At 33.2% G+C, this 18,237-nt stretch overlaps 1 protein-coding gene across 3 annotated transcripts in view; it reads left to right on the top strand.

Moving 5' to 3' along the window:
- Positions 1–18,237, top strand: part of LOC139523282 (centromere protein T-like) — a 34,093-nt gene that overhangs the window by 9,999 nt on the left and 5,857 nt on the right. For 2 of the 3 annotated variants that reach the window (XM_071317147.1, XM_071317149.1), the window contains 8 exons: positions 1,010–1,106; positions 1,201–1,310; positions 1,676–1,732; positions 2,425–4,161; positions 4,944–4,996; positions 7,803–7,927; positions 12,799–12,942; positions 13,854–13,958. In XM_071317147.1, the coding sequence (XP_071173248.1) occupies positions 1,010–1,106; positions 1,201–1,310; positions 1,676–1,732; positions 2,425–4,161; positions 4,944–4,996; positions 7,803–7,927; positions 12,799–12,942; positions 13,854–13,958 (2,428 nt within the window). The remainder of the gene's footprint in view (positions 1–1,009; positions 1,107–1,200; positions 1,311–1,675; positions 1,733–2,424; positions 4,162–4,943; positions 4,997–7,802; positions 7,928–12,798; positions 12,943–13,853; positions 13,959–18,237) is intronic. The other variant, XM_071317148.1, reaches the window with a different exon arrangement.

The raw sequence follows: 18,237 nt of genomic DNA, 5'->3' as shown, positions 1-18,237 counted from the left end.
TTAACCACTCTCTCAACATTGGAATGGAAGTGACGATGCCCCTAAACGGATGAATGATGTTCACTAAAACCAGAGTTTTTGACGGAAATGCATCGAACTCAAAAGTGGTCTATTAAATTTTGTTGCAATACAATTTTGTTGTGAAAAATCTTTTTGTAAAGAGAATTTTTATGACAAATCAGAGCTGTAATTATTTTTTCAAAAAAATTCACAGGCCCCCAAAAAATCAAATGGTATGTGCCTAAGAGAAACCCGAGTCACTCAATTCAGAAAAATAACTATTTGTCATATCTGATGTGCCATTTTCCCAACTGGATTGCTTTTCTTGTGCGCATTAAGCAGCGGGCTAGAACCACACTCCCACTGGTTTTTTATTGGATAAAAAATCACCAGGCCACTTTTGAATAATGTTACCATTGGTAACTTACCAAACATATACACAACGCCTTACCAATTAACATATTTCCTGTGAATTCATCGTTTAAAATGTTAACTTGTAAATAGCTTGGTATATATAAAACTTATTCTGCAGTAGATGATGTACGCATGTGCAAACAAATTTTATTGCATTGCAATATAATATTTCCTACAGAAACATGAGAAAGTAACGAAACGATAGCGTGCAATAAATTTCAAAATTCATGACGTCATCAACGACAAAATCTTAGTTGAAACCAATTTTTACTTTCAAATATTGTATTGCTATACAATAAAAGTGTTATTGCATGAATATTGGGGAATATTGTCCCTCGTAGAACAAATATTGTACTTGCAAGCTTGTGCAATATATAATTCTACTCGGGACAATATTCCTCAATATTCATGCAATAACCCTATATTATTGGATTGAGAGCATGGGTTTATTCACAAAGCAAGAAAAGCATGTCATTTTAGAATTTTAATAAATTTACCCCTGCAGTGGCCCCAACTGAAAAGCACACAAAGTCAGTTAAAATTATTCTTTTAAGTTACAGTATTATTTCATGATGTTTTCATTTTATCTTTTCAGGCAATCAGACAAAAGATAGGATGTTTAGCAGTGATTCTGAAGACACGCCTGATATTCCACCTGATGTTACTCTTGATGTACTGGTAGACTCATTAAAGTAAGTCCCATATAATATAATCTAACATCAGTTCACTTATTTGACTATACAATGTTATAACTAAATTTAACCTTATTTTAACTTTGTTTTTCAGTTCAGAAAGTGACAGAAGTCATATTAGGATGCCACAACAAGACAGCAGACGACAAAATCTCAATCATATAACATTAGAACAGTTCTCACAAGGATTGAAAGGAAAAATAGGTTATATATCATATTTACAATGTATATCTTGCCGTGACATTTGATTTCACCAAATTTATTTAAAATATTAAATACTATATAGACATAGTTAAATATATATTCAAGTTTATGTAATTTCACAACTTTCACTACCTCAAAATCATAAAAGTAAATGGCTTTCTGTTCATGTGCCAATACCAAACATCAAATGTAAACACATTTAAAAAAAGACATGATTTATCACTTAACACATACACACAAACACTCATTTTTTCCAGCTCCCTCCCCCCATAATATCCCCCAAACACCTTTAAATATCAAAAGTAATGGAAAATACTCTCACAACATTGTTTTTTTCCTTGTTTAAACTTCTCTCTGTGTTACAGGAAGTGGTTCTGATGCTGGTGTTATGGGTGATGATGAAACAGAAGAGGAACATTCAGGTTTGATGTTATTACACAATAATTACTGGTTCTTAATTATATTGCACTTCATTTACACCAAGCATTTTTTTACATTTTTATAAAGACAACATTTTTTTTTTTGGACGACCTTAAATATTTGAAAAGTTAATTTCTTAATGTGCATAGAAATCAATTTAACAAGTCAAATACTTTTTAAAAGAGGAATGGTTATTGTATTCAAAGATTGTTGTGTTGTTGGGTTGCTGTCAAATTGATGTATGTGTCAGTTATATTTTAATTTTTTTTAAGTCACTATTTTGATTTTCTGCTATTATTTTTTTTTATATGAAATGAATATTCATATACCCAATAATGACTGATATGATAATGTCTACCTACATCATGAAACATTGCAAAATTGTTTAGTGTCCAGAAACTTACTGCCATTAATATTAGAATAATGTTTGAAGCAAGGATTTCATACAAATGCAATACATGTGTTAGGGAATGCATAATTGTACATCTCTTACATTCAACAATCACCTCACTTAAACACTGGTTTGCTACCAAAAATTTCTTTAAACCGCTGTTGTTCTTTTTAGTTTCCTGTGTTTATGAAATTAGTTTCAAGATTCAAGTATTTTTTTCATGGTTTTATGATCTTTTTACAATCAGCTATTGAGGTAATTCACACAACAGTATTTGGACTAAAGAATTGTTGTTGATTACAGATATTCAAACATTTAGAAGAGGTCAGAGGATGTCTAGTAGATTATCCATGGGGTCTCTACATACACAGGTCTTAGAAAGATCCATGAACAATAGGTCTTATTTTAGTCCAGGAAAGACAATACCACATGAAGATTTGACACCATCAAGAAGAACATCAGTCAGGTCCCCAATGGTTTCACTGCCTGTTGAATCAAACTTGTCCCCATCAAATAGAAATTCAACTCCAGACAAGTCAAAAGAAGGTTCATTGATAATAGAACAAAACTTTACTCCATCAAAAAGTATTCAAAATGTTAACTTGACTACTGACTCAGATTTGACTCCATCAAAAAGACCTCTAAGTTTGAAGGAGTCATTGTTGAATCAAACAGATCTTACAAGATCACAAAGGACTGGTACTCTTAATAAGTCAACAGCATTTCATGTTCCATACGAATCAGACTTTTCACCATCCCGAAGAACACAGGTTGTCAGTGAATTAGCCTCAACACCGTCAGGAAGAACTCGGATTGACAGTAATTTAGACTTAATACCCTCAAGGAGAACTCAGATTATCAGTGAATCAGACTTAACACCATCACAAAGAACTCAGATTGACAGAAATTCAGACTTAACACCCTCACGAAGAACTCAGATTGTCAGTAGATCTTCAACATTGCATAAACATGAAGACTTAACACCATCAAGAAGGACTCAATCCAAAAACAGTAATTCGTCTCATTGGGAGTCTGATCTGACCCCATCAAGGGGAACTGAGGACGCAAACAGGTCTACAACATTTCAATCTCCAAAAACATCTGATCAGACCCCATCAAGGAGGAAAGAAAACCTACACAAGTCTACAACACTTCAATCTCCTGACAAGTCTGGCCTGACTCCATCAAGGAGAAGTACTGCTCTTAATACATCTTCATCTGTACACCCCTCAGCATTAAATGCCACTCTATCAAGAACAACAAATACACCTAGGGAGGCGGTAAAAACAAATGAATTATCACAGAATGAATCGGGAGAAACTGATGGATCATTACAAGGTGAATCAGGAGATACTGAATCAAGTCTGTCACAGACTGCAGGTATACCTGTTTCATATGATAATGCTGACAAGTCTAGATTGACTAAATCTCATATGGACACTTCACAAAATAGGCAAACTGAAGCTCATGGTCAGACACCATCTGACAGATCACCAGGAAAAGCATTGAATTCAATAGTGCCATCTTCTGGTTCTAGTCTGAAGAATAACCAAAAATCACAAAATAGGACTAAGGATATATTGATGTCGGTACAAAATGATGAGCAGGATAGTAAGACTGAGAAAACACCAAGGAGCCAGATAAGGTCACAGTCAAAACTAAAGCCACCTATGAGAACACCACTGAGTTCAAATGTAACAATACTTGAGAATATAAAGCCTTTATCCAGCAGCACACCAGCCAGAATTCTTATAAATAAACAGCTGGGTACACCAAGCAGGGTACCAGTTACTCCATCGTCTGGTTCTACTCCAAAAAGAGTTCCTATGACAGGCAATTCAATGAACAGGACTCCAGGAAGAATACCGATCAAAAATTTGTCAATGAATATTTCAAACAATGCTAAATCATCTGGAACTCCAAACAGATCAGTTAGAAATCAATCAAATCTTGGAGAAAACATGACCAATTCAGCACTGCCAATTACAAACAGTTCACTTAGGAAGTTGTCACATAAATCAGTTAATGTGTCACAACAGGGTAAGAGAATATATTATTTTTTTCAGTTAAATTTTGAAATACAAACTAAAAAATCATTAATTTTGTAAAATCTATGTTATATTGAAATCCAGAAATTATTGTGAGTTTTTTTTTAAATGTGAATAATGAGGGGGAGGACAGGGGTAAGGGAGAAAGGGAGAAAGGGGGTAGGAGAAAGGAGAAAAGGGGTGGGAGAAAGGAGAAAGGGGGTAGGAGAAAGGAGAGGAAGGCTGGGAGAAAGGAGAAAAAGTTGGAGAAAGGAGAAAAAATAAAATATCTCTCCTTTTAAAAAATTATCTAATATTTCAAGAAAAAATATCTCAAAAGGAGATGTTTTATTCTAATGGGAGAAAGGAGAAAGGGGTAGGAGAAAGGAGAAGAGGGGTGGGAGAAGGGAGAAGGGTACCCCCTGTCCTCCCCCTCAATAATGCTACTTGGTGAATATTATAAGAACTTGAATCTCATAATGCATTATCTGTTTGCAGATTTTCTGAAATTGAGATTATAAATCTTGCTGTATTGTCCATTCTTGAAGTATCGCAGTAATAAAGCACACAATAATTACTGAATATACAGTATCCAATAGGCTAACACTATTTTAACATGGTGTAATGGCCCAACTCAATGATCATATTTTTGTCCATGTCACACTATTTATCAATAAGTTTTTGGGATGTGACTGACTTTGTCAATATTCAGCATTGTTATTTCTTGTAGTAAATAGTAATTCCTTATCATTTTCATAATCAAATTTTTATGGCCTTCATTTTGTTATATTTTAGCAGTAACTGATAGATTGGAGGTACATGAAAGTGAAGAGGAATCTGGTGAGGAGGTAAGTTGAACTGATTCTTGTTTGAGGTCAATTCTAGACAGCTGAGTACTTTTAATATTCAGAAATTGTGAACAATAACCTGATGAGGCTTTGATGCATAATTATGCATGTAAATGGTCCTTAATTTCTTTTAAATGAAGTTGGTGCATTTAAAAGCTAGATAATTTGCAAGTCAAACTTAAGGTTTATCATTTTAATATTCATTAGACTGTAGACAGAAATGGAGTTGATATCATGGATATAAACTAGTTTACAATTTACAAGATTGCTTATTTTTGAAATTTTTCTTTTGACTCACAATATCAATGCATGGACAAACAAAAAATAATGTCACTGGTGTATATCATTCAGAGTTGGCAAAAACCCGGGTTTTATGAGTATTGCCCAGCCCAGTGGGAAATACTGGGAAAACCCGGGTTTTACTGGGTTTTAATGGGTAATACTGGGTAATATAAAATACTGGCCTGAATTTTAAAGAGGATTCAGTGATCAAACTCAGTTGCAATACATTTAAGATATTTATAAACACATTTTGATTTATAAATTAGTTTACTTGTTTGAGAGTGATGATACAAGTGTATATACATTTGAAAAAAGTACTATTCTTGCAACTATTTAACAAGTAAACATGTAGTCACACATTACACAAATATTAATGGAAAAGGCCTTTATCAATAATTCTCTTCTGAAAGTCTATTAAATCACCCGTTCGTCTAGATTGGTCAAACTGTTAACATATTTTCAAAGAATTCATTTTTCAAATGTATTTATCTTACATTAAGAATTAACAAGAAAATGTAAGAAAAATTACTTTTGCATTCTTTATATGTACATCACTAATTAATAAGTAATTATTCACATTAGGACATTGATATGTTTATATAACTATTCAGCCTTTTCATTTCTATAAGGGTTAATGACTTGACCCTGTAGGATGTTTATTTAGCAATATGATTGCATAGACATTTAAATTTACAATTCACATAAACACTGCTATAAAACGCATTTTTTTTTTAAGTTTGGATAGTTGAAACAATACATGGAAATTAACAAGGTATTAATAATTCGAAAATATTCAAATTTTGTATTCTGCCTGCATAGAAGTAGTGAAGAAAAGAATGAAATTGAATTTTCAATCTTCTAGAAACATGACTCTCAATGGTTATCTGTATAAAATGTATATTTTTAGCTATAATACTATGAAACTACAACAAGACTTTACTATTTTGTGTTAAAATAAGCTTAAAAAGTCTTATTGCCCAGTATTACCCAGTATTACCCATTTCTGGGAGTATTGCCCAGCCCAGGAAAACCCGGGAATTCCCGCCTGGGTTTTCCCGGGCGGGTAATACTTTGCCAACCCTGATATCATTTATTAATTATACCAAACAAACAAAAAATTAATCAAACTGTGACCAATAAACATTGATGAATGATGAACATGATGAATAAAAAATATTTTTTGGTATTCATGTTTCAATCAATCAAAATGATTTTTTTTCTTCAGAAAATTGAATAATAAATATTTACACCAAGAAAAATATATATGCTAGTAAGCTGATTTCTATCCCAAATTCATGTATTTGGTTTTGATGTTATATTTGTTATTCTCATCAAATTTTGTCTAATGCTTAGTCCGTTGCTGTGTGTGTTACATTTTAATGTTGTGTCGTTGTTCTCCTCTTATATTTAATGCGTTTCCCTCAGTTTTAGTTTGTTACCCCAATTATGTTTTTATGCCCCACCTACGATAGTAGAGGGGCATTATGTTTTCTGGTCTGTGCGTCCGTTCGTCCGTTTGTCTGTCCCGCTTCAGGTTAAAGTTTTTGGTCAAGGTAGTTTTTGATGAAGTTGAAGTCCAATCAACTTGAAACTTAGTATACATGTGCCCTATGATATGATCTTTCTAAATTAAATGCCAAATTATAGTTTTGACCCCAATTTTACGGTTCACTGAACATAGAAAATGATAGTGCAAATTTCAGGTTAAAGTTTTTGGTCAAGGTAGTTTTTGATGAAGTTGAAGTCCAATCAACTTGAAACTTAGTATACATGTGCCCTATGATATGATCTTACTAATTTAAATGCCAAATTATAGTTTTGACCCCAATTTTACGGTTCACTGAACATAGAAAATGATAGTGCAAATTTCAGGTTAAAGTTTTTGGTCAAGGTAGTTTTTGATGAAGTAGAAGTCCAATCAACCTGAAACTTAGTATACATGTTCCCTTTGATAAGATCATTTTAATTTTAATGCCAAATTAGAGAATTTATTCCAATTTCACGGTCCACTAAACATAGAAAATAATAGTGTGAGTGGGGCATCCGTGTACTGTGGACACATTCTTGTTTGTCCATAGATTTACGAGTTTTGAACAGCGGTATACTACTGTTGCCTTTATTTAAACTGATTGCAAAGTAATGAATAATAGACATGTCAGTTATCTATCATTGACACCTGACCAAATAGCCAAAGCACATCTAGCATGTCTAACTGACTACCAAACTTATGACTTTACAAACAAAATTATTTGGGATTGTTTTTTCAAAAAGTAGAAAACTCTTATGTCAAGAGTGTCCAGCTACTTCTAATAAATGCACTATATGTTTGTCTCATGTGTTAATAACTTAATTCATTTCCTTCTTCAGAAGTCAAATGTTAATTTATACTTTATACCTCCTTTGTAATGAGGAAAGTATTTTTGCTACATATACTTTTATATTGAATTGGTTGAAACTGTTTCTGAAGTGAGAACAAAAGACTTACCTGTATAATATGATAAATAAAAATGTATATGCATTTCAGCTTGATACTATAGAGTTATACAAACTAAAGACACCCCACTTGAGAGGAGATATTTCACAGATTCCGACACCAATATATAGCAGTACACCTGCACCTGTTAAACCTGTCCAGAAACAAATACCAAGGTGATTCTTTATAAAAAAAAAAATTAAACCGTGTTCAAACACTATCAATATCTATCATTTCAGAATTAAATGTGTGTGGGTTTTGAAGAGACGCTTGATATTACTGTTGTCCACTTCCAGAGAGTGCGTTGTGATTTAGATTTGATTGTGATTCCGCAAGATCAAGGTTATATTAGGAGGAAATCAAGGGGTTGCATGTGTTACATTGTTAGCCTTGCTTGAGAATTTCTAGTTTCATTGAGACCGTTAGGATATAGTGACATAACTTGTGTATCTGAGATTAATTCCATGTATCTAATATTCAAGATGTCTTTAAATGTTACATTAGTAAAAATGTCCAGAAATGTGTTGTTACTACTCATGACCCTCTAGCAACAAGTCATGGAATGAGGTTTCTGTATTACTTGTCACATGCTCATAGCATCAGGAACAATGGTTAATGATAATTTCAGTTAAGGACATATGATACAGTTACAGGGAAGGTAATGACTTTGCTAACGTAAAATGTTATTTTCTCGACGTCAAACTATGACATATCGGGAAAAGATGCATTTTTCGACTGTTTTTTTATCATTCAAACTGATTTAATTTGAAAACGAGTGCATGTACCCCTATTTTTTAAAACAGCAATTTGTTTCATTTTGCAAGGAGATTATGTGACCTAAATTTTATAAAACTGTAAATAGCGCAATTTTTTTAATTTTGATAAACATGCAGCCAAAAATGACGTTTTTTACTCTATTCATGACCATTTGATAAATATAGAGTTATTTCGGAATAAAAATTGCATAATTTTTAACGATACTTATAAAATACAGAAATTACCGATTATTTAACAAAAAACAATTTGTGTTCTTTTTGTGTTCGAAAAAGAAAAGACAGACCCAAATCTGAATTTTGAGCTAATATACAAAATTTCGACCTCATTTTACTCAAAAAGTAGCACATGAAGATATATTTTTTATTACATATTTAATTTAATCAGGTAAAAAATTGCATACATGCAAATTTTCATCAACTTGTAAATACAAGTTCAAAACTGTATCGTATGCCCTTAACAATAAAGTTAGTAAAGATTAAAGAATAATTAAAACGTAATCGGGTGATTTCATAAAAAAAAACAAAGAATTTAAACAAATGCAGTGTTCAGCTACTCTTAGCAACTATGACCATGACTTTCAGGGTTTCCCCTGGATCAATTATTTTTTCTCAACATCTTTCGCCAAAACAATTTGTTTTTTACCACTTTATTATTTGTTTCGCCAAGTAACATAAATATATTTTTCGTTTAAAATTTGCTTTTTTCTACCCTCCCCTTTAATAAGATGAGTTTGCTTCATTGTTGTCTATGCTTATTCTCTCAAACTTATCTTAGAGTCTAAATTGTAATGAATAAACACTAAACATTTACTTTTAAAAAGAAGAACTTATATTTTGAACAATTTTACTAAAAGAGGGGGCCACTTATTTTTAATAGTAAAAAAGATATGTCCCTGAATATAACAAAAAAAATTGATAATTGTTTAGACCATATAATACAAGAAAGATATACAGTCTTCAGACTAAAAATATGTGCCCTTTTGTACTAAGAAGTGGTTTTTACAACAAAACAAAAGTTTTAATCACTTTATAAAATTGATCCCTCATTTAAGGTGAAGTCATTACATTGAAGAGTTACTCTCATTTGAATAGATTTCTTCATAACGATAGTTTTTTTTCTAGACCATTGTAAATGAAAAAGTTGAGACGTAAAACTATGCTTGAAACAGGTGTGTCACTCAAAAGACTTTAAAGTACTCTCTCAAAACAAATATCTATTTCAAAGTCAATGATTAAAATTTTAAATTGGAGATTTTTCTTTCTTAACATAATAATTATAACGACAGTTTTCTTTTCTGGACTATCTTTAAAAGAAGGAGAGGAGACGTTAAAAGTTTGCTTCAAACACGTGTGTCGGAAAGTGGTTAATTAATCCTTTATAAGACATGTAACAGACGCCATTAAACCATATCATTTTATCAAACAATACAATCAACACCTATATTAATTAGTCCTTTGTTGTTGATAGCTATAAAATGCAATCAGCTGATTATTGATTATCTGTCAAAATCTTAACGAGCTCAAGGAGAATTCCGAGTATTGTCCGATCAGGTAAAGTCCGAGAAACCCAGAAAAAAGTAAATAAACAAGATGGAAGAAAATAAATCGTTATATATATTTTCTTCGCCAAATTCTTTTGCAAATGACAAATTTTAATCGCCACAATGATGACTTTTAAACAATCAACCTAAATTGATCAACTACCTACCTTTTTCTACTTTCAACCTTTTATTAACTTTTTATTACAATCCACCAAGCATGACAAGTGTACCTTAAAACACCTCCAACAAACAACAAATTGCAATTAATTTTTCTTTATTTTTCAGTCTTCTATAAGCAGCTGTGACCTTGATGTTTGATCTTTTGACCTGAAAAACAAAATCATCATTCTCCTTTTTTACATCTTCAATATATTAAGGTTAAATGATAAACCTAAAAAGGAATCAAATGAAAAGTTAGTTTCTTGATTACTATTAGAAAACGGTGAACTTTTTGGGTCAAGTGGGCGTATTTTATGACCTTGACTTGCCTATTTAACCCTCACATTATGACTCAAAGGTCTACATCGGTTGGTGAACATTAAAATATTGTTGTCATAAAGTTGGTCAGGAAGAAAGCAGCCATTCTGGTTTTGCATATGTTGATCTTGTTTCTTTACTATTATGATTTTGAAGTACCGGTAGTCTTTATCACAACTAGCATTTTTAGCTCACCTGGCCCGAAGGGCCAAGTGAGCTTTTCTCACCACTTGGCGTCCGTCGTCCGTCGTCGTCCGTCGTCGTCGTCGTTAACAATTTACATTTTGAACTTCTTCTAGAGAACCACTGAATGGAATGGAACCAAACATGGCATGAATGTTCCTTATGAGGTGCTGACCAAGTGTTGTTACTTTGTAGCCGATCCATCATCCAAGATGGCCGCCAGCGGGGGACTTGGTTTAACATAGGACCCTATGGGAAATGCATACAAATGACTTCTTTTAGAGAACCACTGAATGGAATGAAACCAAACATGGCATGAATGTTCCTTATGAGGTACTGACCAAGTGTTGTTACTTTGTTGCTGATCCATCATCCAAGATGGCTGCTAGCCGGGGACTTAGTTTAACATAGGACCCTATGGGAAATGCATACAAATGACTTCTTTTAGAGAACCACTGAATTGAATGAAACCAAACATGGCATGAATGTTGCTTATGAGGTGCTGACCAAGTGTTGTTACTTTGTTGCCGATCCATCATCCAAGATGGCCGCCAGCGGGGGACTTAGTTTAACATAGGACCCTATGGGAAATGCATACAAATGACTTCCTCTAGAGAACCACTGAATGGAATGAAACCAAACATGGCATGAATGTTCCTTATGAGGTGCTGACCAAGTATTGTTACTTTGTTGCCGATCCATCATCCAAGATGGCCGCCAGCCGGGAACTTAGTTTAACATAGGACCCTATGGGAAATGCATACAAATGACTTCTTTTAGAGAACCACTGAATGGAATAAAACCAAACATAGCATGAATGTTCCTTATGGGGTGCTGACCAAGTGTTGTTACTTTGTAGCCGATCCATCATCCAAGATGGCCGCCAGCGGGGGACTTAGTTTAACATAGGACCCTATGGGAAATGCATACAAATGACTTCTTCTAGAGAACCACTAAATGGAATGAAACCAAACATAGCATGAATGTTCCGTATGGAGTGCTGACCAAGTGTTGTTACTTTGTAGCCAATCCATCATCCAAGATGGCCGCCAGCGGGGGACTTAGTTTAACATAGGACCCTATGGGAAATGCATACAAATGACTTCTTTTAGAGAACCACTGAATGGAATGAAATCAAACATGGCATGAATGTTCCTAATGTGGTGCTGACCAAGTGTTGTTACTTTGTTGCCGATCCATTATCCAAGATGGACGCCAGCGGGGGGACTTAGTTTAACATAGGACCCTATGGGAAATGCATACAAATGACTTCTTTTAGAGAACAACTGAATGGTATGAAACCAAACATTGCATGAATGTTCCTTATGCTGGCTGACCATGTGTTGTTACTTTGTAGCCCATCCATCATCCAAGATGGCCGCCAGCATGGGACTTAGTTTAACATAGGATCCTATGGGAAATGCATACAAATGACTTCTTTTAGAGAACCACTGAATGGAATGAAATCAAACATGGCATGAATGTTCCTAATGTGGTGCTGACCAAGTGTTGTTACTTTGTAGCCGATCCATTATCGAAGATGGCCGCCAGCAGGGACTTAGTTTAACATAGGACCCTATTGGAAATGCATACAAATGACTTCTTTTAGAGAACCACTGAATGGAATAAAACTAAACATTGCATGAATGTTCTTATGAGGTGCTGACCAAGTGTTGTTACTTTGTAGCAGATCCATCATCCAAGATGGCCGCCAGCAGGGGACTTAGTTTAACATAGGACCCTATGTGAAATGCATACAAATGACTTCTTTTAGAGAACCACTGAATGGAATAAAACCAAACATGGCATGAATGTTCCTTATGAGGTGCTGACCAAGTGTTGTTACTTTGTAGCCGATCCGCCATCCAAGATGGCCGCCAGTGGGGGACTTTTGAATGAAATTAAACATGTTCCTTTCCTTATCAATGAGGTTGTGTTGTCACTTTTAGCCAAATTTTATATTTTTTCATATGATTTCAAAAACCCAAGTAAAATCAGGTGAGCGATACAGGCTCTTGAGAGCCTCTAGTTTTAATATATAATCATTGTATTAAATGACATTTTTTCCAGACCAATTCCTCAGAGGAAACCAGACATAAAGAAAAGTAAAAAGACTGTATCTTCAGTATTACCAAACAATACAATAAAACAGGCATTTCAGCATTTCTGTAACATGAAAGCTGCTCCTGATACCATGGATGAACTCATTAAATAGTAAGTTGTATTATTTAAAAAAATATATATGGATGCATTAAAAAAAACTTAAATGACTGAAATTGTTGCTTCAAAAGATAAGTTTGACTAGTTTTAGGCTTTTAGTCTCTTAAAAACTATTATAGATAAAAAAAAAAGTGTGAACATGAAAAATTATCAGCAATACAAGGTCTTTTTCCACCTAATACATCATACAACAGTTATAACCCCTAATAAATGATGATTTTTGGCTAATTTTAGTGTTTTTGGCCTGTTATCGTTATCCTCAATAGATAGATAGACTGTCAACAACACACATTGTTATTACGACACATTGTACAACAGTCACAAAAGTCTGATGATATAAATAATCATCAACTGACTATTTATTGGAGTTATGTATTGCCTTTTTAATGATGATTATCCTGATCTTTTATTAATATTTCTTTGCACTCCACTTAGGCATTATGTTTTTGGTCTGTATCTTGGTTCGTCTTTCCGTTTGTCCGTCCATTTGTTCAGCTTCAAGTTTAAGTTTTGGTCAAGGTAGTTTTTGATGAGGTTTAATTCCAATCGACATGAAACTTACTACACATGATCCCTATGATATAATCTGTCTAATTTTAATGCCAATTTTAAAAAGTGTTTGACTCCAACACGGTCAACTGAACATAGAAAATGATAGTGTGAGTGGGGCATCTGTGTACTATGGACACCTTCTTGCTATGTTCTTGATTTGACAAACAGGCTGTTGATATTATTTTAGTGATATTGAATATGATGACTGTATAATAGAGGATAATTTGATTAATTGAGAGGGAAATAGGCTTGGAAGTTTTTAAATTATTATTTCTTTCTTCTATTTTTATAGTAAATAATTTGAGCTGACACTGACTAAAAAAATATTAATAGTTTTGATTTTTTTATTGCAGCACTGATACATATTTTGAAAATACCTTTAAAACTTTAGAGGCTTTTGCATTGCATGCTGGGAGAAAAACTATTGATGAATCTGATGTTGAACTCTTAATGAGAAGGTGAGATTATTATGTACAAAACGATGCTGGTTAAAACATGTACAATTTAAAGGAGTAGGTCCAGTAAGACCCCTTTTTGGCCCCAAAATATAGCAGTTTTACAAAATTGTTAAAATGTAAACTTTTAGTCATTTATTGGATAGTAGAAAGGTTCTGTTACATAAATATGGGCTGTTTTTGACAATACAATGCACATATGTTGAGAACTAGCACCATTAATTCATGCTAAATAACTGAAATCTTCACAATTCCAGTATTTTAGTTAAATTTTAGACGGTTTCCGTGTAAAACGAAAGTGGCCGCATTTGTGTTCATCCAAAATATTGAAATGGAAGTTGTATTTGATGATAATACATAACATATATAAAGATTGAGGATGAACACGGATGCAGCCACTTTCGATTTTGACAAAAACCATCTGAAAAGTGACATTTTTTTGCATATTTGGTAGATTTCTCATATTTGAGCCTGAATCGGATCGTTTTTAATGACTAAATAAGTTAAAATCTTTCACATAAACTAATTGCATCATATGAAATAGACACTTAAGTGTTTAAAAAGGGATCAAAATCTTTCGTCAGATGAAACTGAAATTTGAGGCCAAAATCAGTCCTTACCGGACCTACTCCTTTCTAGTGCAGCCATTACTTTTTGGAGTTTTAGTTTTCAATGTTGTACAACCTCATATTTTTTATTTGACCTTCAAATTATTTTGGCCTTTACTGATGAGTTTTATGTCTAGACAAAACACAAATCTGGCTTAATTAAGACTGCTGTTTTTTTTTTGTTTTTTTTTATAAAAACCTGGCAGTTTTAAGGGCATATGTTACAGTAACAGGGGAGGTAATTATAATGATCTTGCTAACAGAAAATGTTATTTTTGCGACGTCAAACTGTGACATATTGGGAAAAGATGCATTGTTTGACTGAATTTTATCATTCAAACTGATTTAACTATTTAGCGAGTTCATGAACCCCTCTTTTTTAAAATAACATTCGGTTTTATTAGGTATGAAGATTATTTGTACCTAATTTCATGAAAAAGTCAATGATGCAATTTTTATACGACCGCAAAATTTGAAAAAATTATCGTCGTATATTACTATCACGTTGGCGTCGTCGTCTGCGTCGTCGTCCGAATACTTTTAGTTTTCGCACTCTAACTTTAGTAAAAGTGAATGGAAATCTATGAAATATTAACACAAGGTTTATGACCACAAAAGGAAGGTTGGTATTGATTTTGGGAGTTTTGGTCCCAACATTTTAGGAATTAGGGGCCAAAAAGGGCCCAAATAAGCATTTTCTTGGTTTTCGCACTATAACTTTAGTTTAAGTTAATAGAAATCTATGAAATTTTGACACAAGGTTTATGACCACAAAAGAACGGTTGGGATTGATTTTTGGGAGTTTTGGTTTCAACAGTTTAGGAATTTGGGGCCAAAAAAGGGCCCAAATAAGCATTATTCTTGGTTTTCGCACAATAACTTTAGTTTAAGTAAATAGAAATCAATGAAATTTAAACACAATGTTAATGACTACAAAAGGTTGGTATTGATTTTGGGAGTTTAGGTCCCAACAGTTTAGGAATTAGGGGCCAAAAAGGGACCCAAATAAGCATTTTTCTTGGTTTTCGCACCATAACGTTAGTATAAGTAAATAGAAATCTATGAAATTTAAACACAAGGTTTATGACCATAAAAGGAAGGTTGGTATTGATTTTGGGAGTTTTGGTCCCAACAGAATAAGGGGCCCAAAGGGTCCAAAATTAAACTTTGTTTGATTTCATCAAAATTGAATAATTGGGGTTCTTTGATATGCCGAATCTAACTGTCATGACTGTGTATGTAGATTCTTAACTTTTGGTTCAAATTGGTCTACATTAAGGTCCAAAGGGTCCAAAATTAAACTTAGTTTGATTTTGACAAAAAATGAATCAGTTAGGTTCTTTGATATGCTGAATCTAAAAATGTACTTAGATTCTTGATTATTGGCCCAGTTTTCAAGTTGGTCCAAATCGGGGTCCAAAATTAAACTTTGTTTGATTTCATCAAAAATTGAATAAATGGGGTTCTTTGATATACCAAATCTAACTGTGTATGTAGATTCTTCATTTTTGGTCCTGTTTTCAAATTGGTCTACACTAAAGTCCAAAGGGTCCAAAATTAAACTTAGTCTGATTTTAACAAAAATTGAAATCTTGGGGTTCTTTGATATGCTGAATCCAAAAATGTACTTAGATTTTTGGAAAATGACGCAGTCATTGTTCCATTACTGGCGACCTGAACTTCATTACATTTCTCTGCCTACCGCGCTTGGTTTCCTATTTACTATTTTCTATACAAACTGGAATCTGCTTGTGTTATCATTAATTATGCATGAGAGGTCATTGTGTAGTAATCAGCCAGGAACCAGTTTACAAACTAACTGGTTTCTGCTTGTATTCCACTACACTCGGACAAAGTGTTGTAGTTTGACGGGAACCAGTTTAGAATTTGTAAACTACAAAACGTAATCGGTTATTGTTCATTCCGTTTTGGTGTTTCATACCGACTTTTATGGTTTGAATAAGCTTAAGACCCTTCAAACATTAATGTGATAGGTATATTAAAGACCGTTTTACAAAAGGATGGAACTGTTTTGCTTTCAAAGTCGTACTATAGTGATATCTGTTATGTACGGATTTCCACTCTCACCGGTTAATTTCTTTTTTTACACGTGCTTTTGAAACTTCCTGTTTAAACATCGCAAGTTTTAAAATTGTTTTTTGAGTGAATTTAACTTATTTTAACAATCATGAAGCGTTCCAGAATCATTTTCAAGCAGTTTCTTCTTCTCTTTGATGATGGAAAATAGGTTTTTCTCAAGAAAATACCGCAAACGATCGCAGAGGAATTGAAACGTACAAGTCAAGTCTGCACCTGGTTAAATTGGCATCTAGTCAAATCGGCACCTATTTGACGTCAATTCGGCATCCAATAATATTTGTTATAATATTTTCTATTCAATTAATTAATAACTGTTACCAAGTACATAGTGAATATGTTGTTGTGTATTTAGGTAAACAACGAAACCAAAGTGAAATTATGTTGTTGTGTATAAAGGTAAACAACGAAGCCCTTACCCAAGCTGTTGTTTTATCAATTAGACAATTATTAAAAAAAAATGGAAAACTATGAGTCCCTTTCAATAAATCAAACTTTCATGCCAAATAATAAGAAAATTTAAGGTGTTTTTTTTTCAGTAAAGTTTAAAAAGCATTAAACAAACAATCCTGTAAAATGCTCAACTGGTTTAAATAATGCATAAAAATATCCAATATCTCATGTATTAGTCCAAATAATTATGACGTCTGGCAAGGCTATTTTATTTTTTTTCTGTGACGTCTTCCTACGAAGTTCGTAGGAAGGCTAACTTCGTAGGAAGGCTTTCTTAGGAAGGCGTCCCAGAAAAAAATTAACATAGCCTTGCGGTCATAGAAAGGTGTCCCAGAATAAAATTATTTTGACTACTCATATATATATCATTAAAAATACACCAAAAATGTCATTTAGTTGAGAAAAATAAATATATACAAAATGTACAATGAACACCCAAAAATGTGAAAGTTAGTATTTAACTCTTTTTGCTTAAATACTGAAAAAAATTCTGGCAACCCCTTACTTATTTTTACTCTTTTTGCTTAAAATACTGTTAAAATATATATTTAACATGGGTGAAGAATTGACTATATCAGGTGTCGATTTTACCAGGTGCTGATTTGTCCAGGTGCCAATTTAACCAGGTGCCGGTTTGACTAGAATTCTTTGACAAATGTTTGAAATTACCTGAGTTTCATTAGACCTTTGATAACAGTAACAAAAAGATTATCTACTTAATATTTTGTGGTATCAGGTCTGTTCGCGCCCAATACACTTTCGCACCTTGCAGGTTCGAACCTCGCACGTTCGCACCCAAGGTCCGTTCGCACTCTACTCATTCGCGCTCAATTTTAATTCAAATTCAAATTGAATAATTGAAAAATCATGATTGTTGTTTTAAATTGCTTTGGTGTAAATACTGAATGTATTTATAGCTTGGTATGAGTAAAACATTGAAGATTTTAAAGGAAAAACACAAAAGATAATTGTTTTTAACAGCTTGGTCCCTTTGATCTGAAACAACGAAACAATAAAATATAGGAACCAAAATATAGCAATCCACTATTATAACCAAAACATGATAAAATCTATTCAACACACAGAAAAAAACATAGTCAGAATCTCACTTCATTTTGAAAGAA

This window comes from Mytilus edulis, chromosome 5, assembly GCF_963676685.1.
Source record: "Mytilus edulis chromosome 5, xbMytEdul2.2, whole genome shotgun sequence".
In the NCBI taxonomy this organism is placed as follows: Eukaryota; Metazoa; Mollusca; class Bivalvia; order Mytilida; family Mytilidae; genus Mytilus; species Mytilus edulis.
The sequence above is the reverse complement of the archived record's forward strand: the minus strand, read 5'-3'. Positions and strand labels throughout refer to the sequence as shown.